Raw genomic sequence first — 8,723 nt, 5'->3', positions numbered from 1 at the left:
CAAACTCGAGTAGATCGTATCATATTCCAAATTAAGAAAAAAAAAAAAACGGACTTGGGCAGGGCATGTAGTGAGGCGAAACTACAACCAGCGGACAATTAGGGTAACAAAGTGGATACCAAGGGACGGGTCTAGAAAAAGGGAAAAGCGAATAACACGATGGAGGGATGAAATGCGGAAATTCGGTGGCAAAGATTGGACTCGGGCAACGCCGGACAGGAGGGGTTGGACGTCAATGGGAGACACCTTCGTCCTGCAATGGACTTGAAGAGGCTAATGATGATGTCGCCATCTTCACAAAAAAAAACCTACACTTTCTTGTGTCCGTTTCTGTGAAAAGTCTCAAGTACAACGCTTCAAATGATCTGATTCGCTATTTAGGTGTATATTTGCAGCCCTGTGTGGCCGTAACCCAAAACTTTTTTTTCGGAAATGTAACTTTGCCGGCAGGTGCTCTCGAATATATTTGCTGACCAGATTTAACAGAAAACCGTGAAAGGTACGTAGTGGGGCATGCATCGCTTGCGCTACCCGCTGCTTCTTGAACGGTCTGAGTTCTCCACGCTTCTATCTCTGCTGTTGGTTCCTGCGCTTGCGAACTTATTCCTGCAAACCAGCCAGAATCGTGCATTTCTCACTCAACTGAGCATTACTGAGTAGGAATTGCGCAGTGTTGTTGAGCAAGCTTGCCAAAAATGGCGCGGCAGTTCTTCTATAAAGAAGTGAGTGCCTATACCATCTATATGTGTTCAATCATTGCGCGGCGCTATGGAAAGTGTATAATGTACATTCATTTACCAAGTTCATTATATCGTCAACGATATTGTGCCAGCCATCTAGAGCATGCTTGAAAGTTCGTAAGGTGCAGGAAAGGTAAATACGATGCATGGACGTATAGTTGAAAAACAAATCGCACTACTTGCGAGTATTACAGGAGTACTTGTTCAACAAGAGTCCGAGGTACTAGGATCGCGCATCTATATTTACCATGACGAGCAGTTTCTAAAGGGAATGCGCTGACAGCTCACGCTGGTTGCCTGTTCAGGACTGTATTATCCGGTTAAAGCCGACAGCGCGTAAAAACATACACTCGAGTATATGCGAGCAACACAGTACAAAATTCTACCGAATTTATTAGTACTTAGAGCTCTAGATATTACAGTGGCACAGCCTTTACGAACACGCCTTTCTTGATCTTCAGTATGACCGGACTCTTCTCAATGTTCGGGGGGTTCTGAAAAACAAGCAGTTGAAAATTAGGTTAGATTTTCTGTGTATTCGCTCCACACGCAGACACCACTTCGCCATATACGTTGGTCCAGGCATAAAAGTTTTCGGCACTTAACTCTACTTACGCGCTTTGAAGGCGAGAGCCTGGTGATACTTATCAATTACTTTTTTGTTTCTGCACCATATTTTCGTCTCTTTGCTCGCTTTCGTTTCCATGTCCTGTTATTAGCTTTCGTTTCCGCGTTTTCTGGCGCGAATTGCAGCAAGTAGAATGGCACATGCCATAGCTTCCCTTGTATCAGTACTGCGCGGCCGGTGTGCGCCTGTTCCTCTTACGTGCCATCACGTTCACATGTTTACTCTTCCAATTCGTAATTTTGTTTAGCGCTACATTAGCCCCTCAAAGATTCTGATTCCTGGCCAATCCGCTATGTGGAGTGAGTGAGTGAGAAACATTTTATTGAGCCGGTGAAGTGGGAGTGGTTCCTTATTCCAGGAAGCCACGCGATGAGCCGGCAGCCTTCGCTCTGGAGGTCAAAAGTGTCTGGACGTCCAGATCGCTGCTGGTCACCAGGTTCTCCCACAGCTCAGGGGTGGGAAGGGGGGATGGAAGAGGGGGGAGGTTGGGGTTGTGCTTGCACTCTAATATGATGTGGGGAAGAGTACCGTGTTGTAAGCAGAACTTGCATGCGGCCGGGAATTGCGTTGGAAACATGCGATGGAAGCGGACTGGGTGAGGGAAGGTATTGCTCTGCAGTCGGCGAAGTAGGGATTCTTCATCTTTTGAGAGTTTAGGATGCGGAGGAGGGAAGTGCTGTCGTTCGAACCGGTAATATTGAGTGATGTCTTGAAAAGTCAGTAGAGGGACAGACGGTTCGGTATCCTCAGTAGCCTGGAGGGACAGGGCGCTATATGTGCCACGAAGTAAGGAACAGCTTTTTTCGCGGATGAAAGCGTGTGGAGATGACGCAGTGGTAGCGGACTGGAACCCAACTTTGGACAAACAGGTATTTCATGCGAACTTTAATGTGTTTTTAATCTGGTCTTTACAGCGGTGATAATTTTATTGTTACGTCCCCTTGCCCTCTAGAAACGGGCTTGCAAAGAGTGTGCTGAACGTTTAGCCTCGGGCTCCGAATGCCGAAAACCACTTGCATCAAAGTTTCGTTTACCATTTATACAACAGAGCACGCAGGTGGGAATACCACGATGCCACCAGCGGTAATTTTCATCGGCCTGCCCCTCGCCCTACTCGTTTCGGTTTTGGTGGCATCGATTATCAAAATGCATGGTATGAATCACATAAGCGATGGGTTGCTCTTGTAATCACACAAGAATTGGTGGCCGAAATGGCATCTTTGAATCTACACTCGGGACTGCCAGAAATGCAGACATTCAGATAACACGAAGGAAGAAAATAATTGTTGCAAAAATGTTTCCCCGGCCCTTCAAAAATCATTTTGTCAGCAAAGTCAAGGGGTGTCGTTTCATAGTGGCAAGTGGCAAGTGGCAAGACCATTTGTGGCAAGTTCTGCATGGTCCGACAAGATATCGCTCATCTGCGATGTCCCAAGTTTAAAATTTGCTCAAAGCTTTAGAGGCATCCATGTCATTTGTCTCTCGCTATTTTGATGCAAAAGGTGACGCCAGTTTTGCCGCATGTGATGCGGCACAACTTTTGTTCATGTGCCTCGAAAGTCTGAATACGCGGTGGGCTGCTCGGATTCTCTGCCCCTTCTGTATAGTTTGCGAGCAGCTTCGCCTGGACAACTTTCAAAACGGACTCCGACCATGAAAGTTTGTATAAAAAAAGTCTGTGCTCCCATATGAGAGTCTTGTACGGGGGAGCCGTACGGGGAGTTTTGGCAAACTTTCATGGTCCATTTTTAATTTTTGCCACATGTTTTCTCTACCAGACAGGCTTCCGCCCAATTCTTGATTTTAAACAGCTTCACTGATCTCCTACCTCCACAAAATATAATCTCTTGATTTCTTCATTTTTTGTTCGCATCGTAATCTCAATTTTATGGGTGTCGTATTTAGCTCAAAGTTACGTCATGCACGAAACAAATGAAAAGCGATAAAAGGAATTTCTGAATCTCGCAAGTCGCATTCGGACATTTTTCTTTTTTTTTACCAACCTTTCTTTTGCTAGGAACAGCTTAACACGATCCTCCCAGCGCCACAAAAGGGCGCTGAAATAACAATAAGCCTTTTTTTGCGAAGGTTTTCGCGTGACCGTGCTCAGATTTCCCACCTTCTAAAAGGTTGTTGCGAGATGAGGATACCTCAAAAAACAGTGAATTTAAACCTTCGTCTGTCCATTCTAGTTATTCGGTGTTGTCTTACCGAGTTTCGTTTAAACGCAGTGCATTGCAGTTATTCGAACTGACGTGAAAAAGCGTGCCGGAAATCGCTTTTACGCGCAATGTTCGCACTTACCTTGTCAGTATTCGGAGTCTTCACAAATCTGTACTTGCGGAGGATGTGCGCGAACGTGTACTTTATTTCCATAAATGCGAACCGCATGCCGATGCAGTTGCGCGGGCCCTGTCCGAAGGCTTGCATGGCCATGCTGTTTATCCGTGACTTGTTCTCCGGTAGGAACCTACAGCACAAAGGGATAGAGAAACCCAAGGTATAAGTTTACACTGCGCTTTCGATGAGCAGTAGGGCCAACTGCTCTAGAAACCGCAATATTTAAAATAATAAGCAAAGCTAACATTAATTTTAAAACCAAAGGGGTTGAAACCGACCTACGCAAAATTTTGTGGCCCGACAAGGTTATTTTGGCCCTACAAATGCCGGTTATAATTTATGTTGAACAATAAAAAGCATTGCTGCGTTAAAGCGCCTCAGAAGAAGAACTGGTCTGATAAGAAATGCTGCCGAAATTGCAACGCCGTGGAAGTAGTGCCACTGTCACAATAGTACAGCATAAGCACCATCTGTGGAACATTGACTGCATCGATTGATTTCATTGATTATGAGGTCTAACACGCCGACGCGACACAGCCGATAAAGCGCGCCGTAGTGGAGGGCTCAGGATTAATTTTGACCACCTGGGGATCTTTAACGTGCGCCGAAATCTCGAACAGACAGGCGTTTTCGCTTTTCGCCTCCATCACAAAAGCAGCCGCCGCGGCCGGGAATTGAACCCGCGTCCTTGGTTTCAACACTGACTTGCATCGGCCTTCAGAGCGCGTATGTTGCACAGGTAGCGACCGGTCTCGGCGCTCAGAAAGACGCACCAGAAGCAGCAGCTTCGAACATAAAGATTGCCGCAAACGTGATTAAACCGCTGCCCATTCATAGCTGCTCCATAGAAAGCGACTCTTGATTCCAGCGTGTGTTTCGTCTCCCCTTTACCTTTGTCTCTGCGTTAATGTTCGCTAGTACGATGAATTCCTTAGTTAGTAACCAACTCGTCCAAATTAGCGCCGTAGTGACTTTTCCGTTCAGAAACAAAAGCCTGTAGAGACCAGCCATGCACGCCAACAATATTCGTCCTCGGGAACCAACCCATGGGTGAGTAAACCCCATAGTGCAGACATGTGAAGCCCGTAATAGTTCGAGGCTGTAAATATCATTCTTTCTGAGTAAACTCGGTTCTCCATTATTTAGATGTGAAGGCATTACGTCCATTTCATGTTTACCTCGATGTGAGTCGGAAGGAGAAATTGGGCGTTTAAGCCTTGTCAAGTACGCCTGGCCACAAGCAGGATATTACTGGACATCTCTTGAACGGGTTTGGATTGGTCACGTGAAAGTCGCCCGGGACGTAGCTATAAAATGGCAACACACCCTCTTCGAGGAAAGGTCGTAATGTCGCATTCGCCGGGATCTTTCGTGCCCGCGGTGTGTGGAGATCGTCATCAAAAGCCTCTTCCAGAATTCGCAGACCCAAGAGGAGTGATCCATGACTATGGCGGCTGGCACCCGAAGTTGCAAGAGTTAATGGTTTCTCGGAAGGCGGTTAATGGCCCTTTCCCCCGCCTACTGTGAACGGTATAGGCGAAGCGAGGTGGAAGGAAGTATTTCTGTCATCGGTGATGAGGTCACGCAAAATTCTAGCCTCAAATGGAGTGAGACTACTCAGTTGCCTCGTACATTAGTAAGGGGACACGTCCGTACAACACCCACTCAGGGGGATTGGCAGCAGGCAGTGGCAGCTGCCGTCAAAAGTTGAAGTCAACGAGGACATCAATGACGTTCAAGACTTCAAGAGGGGCAATTCTGATACTTCCCCGGAGGTGCCCCGGTAACTGTTCTTGAGGTTGATGTTAGTGGAAATTCAAGCCTTCTTCGGTAGTGCATGCAAGCACGCCCCTTCAACGCACGGGTGACTAACTGCTTGATGAAGAAAGAATGCAACCGCTAATCCCGGAAATTCTGTCCAGATTTGAGTGTGCGAGTTGTGAGTCATAGGCAGGACATTTTGGCTAGTATCGTTCTTCAGAGCCCTGGCAGTGAATGTGCCGCTGCCGCCGTAACAAACAATTGTCGGGTTACGCCCGCAAAGTTTGTCAAATGTGAGGATAGGGAGAATAGCACAGACACCCTCTATTAGTGTGTACACCTACGAAGGAGGATTGGCCAAGGACGATTACAGCTGTCCTTGAAAAGTTGGTCAGCTTTGCTGCAACACCATTTTATCAGTGTCAAAGGTACACTACTCATAGATTGTGTCTTTGCCAATAACTGATTCCGCCCAGATGCAATATGCAAGAGCTCATGTTGTCTTGTTTTGTCATAAGAAAAATTTCGTTGTCGCCTTTCCTGCGTTGTTTGTCCGACATCCTTGCCCTTCAATGTGCAACAACTTTCCTTTTTCACCATTTGAAGGAAGAGAAACAGCGTTAACACTTATTTTTTCGGAAAGTGTAAAAACGTTGTGAATTGTAAAGATAAGTAATAAGAGGTCATACGCCTTTTTAGTTCAAATTATTTTTCAGCTGGTCGCAATAGAGTAATATATGAAAGAATTCATCGTTTTTGTACCAATTTTTAAGCTTTGTGCAAAAGAGCTCTTAGGAAACCAGGCACCTTACCTCATATAGGTCATATACGTCATAAGTTCATATAGGTATACGTCATAGGCATTACAAATATATATAGGTATAAGTCACATACAGGTATATATAGGTAAGTCATATAACGGTATAGAATATGTGGTCATATATGAAGTGCTTTTCATTTCATGACGATATCGCAACCAACTGAATAGTTTAGCGTATGCTTTTACCATCGCTATTTTATGCAAGGTGGAAATGACGCACACAAAGAAAAGCGAGTACAACCACTCAGCAAAAGCGAATGAACTGAAAGTGGTAGCGCTTAAGCGACACTCTTTTAAAGCTATTTCCCAGCAGCGCCCACTAACGGCTGACGAAGGCAATGTTGCAGCCTCGTTCCTCGTGCATATGATCTGCCTGCGTAGGCGCTTGTTCTAATACGATGAATATTTTTTGTGCACAGGATGAGATCGCAAAAAAAAAAACCCGTCGTGTCTTTGTATCTCAATTACGGTGCACAAATGGAACACCGCCGACCCGACTACACGTCGACTGGAACTCAGAAATTTATCAACAATTTAATATGTCCATACTGTAAACGTAATTGTGTCTTCGTGTCGGAGTGGTTTCGTCGTGTTCATGAGTTCTTTTCCCACTTTTGTTCGCTTTCTTTTACTAAGGGAAAACTTTCCAGGTCTCTTTTACGATGCCTGATTCTCTGTAAATTTCCCAGGACGCAAAGAACTGCAGTTCTTCGTCGAACGTACACTTTAGGTGGATGAAAGTATCCTCTCAGATTGTTTAGGTGAAATTGACAGGGAAAGGGTGAAAGAGCTTAGCAGTGTACCTGTCCGGGTCGAATGAGTCTGGCTTTTCCCAGTGCCGAGGGTCCCGTTGGATGTACTCTGCCGCAGCCATCACTGCAGTTCCAGCAGGGATGCGGATCTTGCCGTATTGCTTGTCCGTCGTTGCCTCCCGAGTCACGAACCTGTGTCGGGGTATGAAACAGTGGCTTGTACAGTTTTACTTCATCGTCATCATCACCAGCCCATTTCAGGGCAAAGGCCTCTCCCATTAATCTCCAATTATCCCGGTCCTGTGTTAACTGCGACCAATTTATCCCTGCAAACTTCTTGATATCATCTGCCCATCTAACTTTCTGCCACCCCCTGCCACGCTTGCCTTCTCTAGGGATCCACTCTGTTACCCTTAATGACCAACGGTTATCTTGCCTTCGCATTACATGCCCTGCCCACGTCCATTTCTTCTTAATATCTACTAATAAGTCCGTAACACGAGTTTGTTCCATGACCCACTCCGCTCTCTTCTTGTCCCTTAATGTTACACCTATCATCTTCCGTTGGATTGCTCGCTGAGTCGTCCTCAATTTAAGTTGAACCCTCTTAGCCTCCAAGTTTCTGCCCCGTAGGTGAGTACCGGTAAGATGCAGCTGTCATACACCTTCTTCTTCAGGGACAATGGTAGGCTGCCTTTCATTATCTGAGAATGCCTGCCGAATGCACTCCACCACATTCTTATCCTTGTAATTATCTTTGCCTCATGGTTGGGATCCGGGGTCACAACTTGGCCTAAGTAGATCTATTCGCTTACCACTTGCACTGCCTCGCCACCCATCTCAAACCGCTGTGCCCTCCCGAGGTTATTGATCATTACCTTAGTTTTCTACCCGCCGCGGTAGCTCAGTGGCTAAGGCGTTGCGCTGCTGAGCACGAGGTCGCGGGTTCGATTCCCGGCCGCGGCGGCCGCTTTTCTGATGGAGGCGAAAAGCAAAAACGCCCGTGTGTACGAGATTTCGGCGCACGTTAAAGATCCCCAGGTGGTCAAAATTAATTCGGAGCCCTCCACTACGGCGCGCCTCATCACCTGCGTTGCGTCGGCGCGTTAAACCCCCACAATCAAATCACCTTAGTTTTCTGCATATTAATTTTCAGGCCCACGGTTCTGCCCTGTTTGTTCAGTGCGGTAAGCATGCTTTGCAATCCTTCCCCCGAGTTACTTAGCAAGGCAACGCCATCAGCAAATCTGAGGTTACTGAGGTATTCTCCATTAACCCTTACTACCACCTGTTCCCTATCCAAGTCCTGAATACTTCTTGTAAACACGCTGTGAATAACATTGGAGAGATTGTGTCTTATTGTCTGACACCCTTCCTTACATGTATTTTACTGCTCTCCTTATGGAGGATGATGGTAGCTGTGGACCCATTGTAAATATCCTCTAGTATTCATAAATAGTGCTCGTGTACACCCTGGTTCCATAATGCCTGAATGTGCTGAGGTTTCGACTGAGTCAAATGCTTCCTCATAATCTATGAAGGCGATATATAGGGGTTCAGTATACTCGGTTCAGTACCACCTGATTGATCGTGTGAATATGGTCCATTGTTGAATAGTCTTTACGAAACCATGCTTCTTTTTATATTGACTGAAATCTAAGGCTTCAGAAATTATGTTAGTG

The 8,723-nt window shown here is 46.1% G+C and overlaps 1 protein-coding gene across 1 annotated transcript in view; it reads right to left on the bottom strand.

The window, feature by feature from the left end:
* Nucleotides 1-1,113: 1,113 nt before the first annotated feature.
* Nucleotides 1,114-8,723, bottom strand: part of LOC144173576 (thromboxane-A synthase-like) — a 51,974-nt gene continuing 44,364 nt past the window's right edge. Inside the window, exons 13-15 of the mRNA XM_077701942.1 lie at nucleotides 7,093-7,233; nucleotides 3,673-3,838; nucleotides 1,114-1,234 (exon numbers count right to left, since the gene is read on the bottom strand). Of these exons, the coding sequence (XP_077558068.1) occupies nucleotides 1,157-1,234; nucleotides 3,673-3,838; nucleotides 7,093-7,233 (385 nt within the window). The 3' untranslated portion in view covers nucleotides 1,114-1,156. The remainder of the gene's footprint in view (nucleotides 1,235-3,672; nucleotides 3,839-7,092; nucleotides 7,234-8,723) is intronic.

The sequence above is a fragment of the Haemaphysalis longicornis genome, unplaced genomic scaffold (assembly GCF_048455015.1).
Source record: "Haemaphysalis longicornis isolate Haplotype H1 unplaced genomic scaffold, Haemaphysalis longicornis Haplotype H1 scaffold_3, whole genome shotgun sequence".
Classification (NCBI taxonomy): domain Eukaryota; kingdom Metazoa; phylum Arthropoda; class Arachnida; order Ixodida; family Ixodidae; genus Haemaphysalis; species Haemaphysalis longicornis.
Note: the sequence above shows the minus strand (reverse complement) of the source record. Positions and strands in the feature narration are given on the sequence as shown.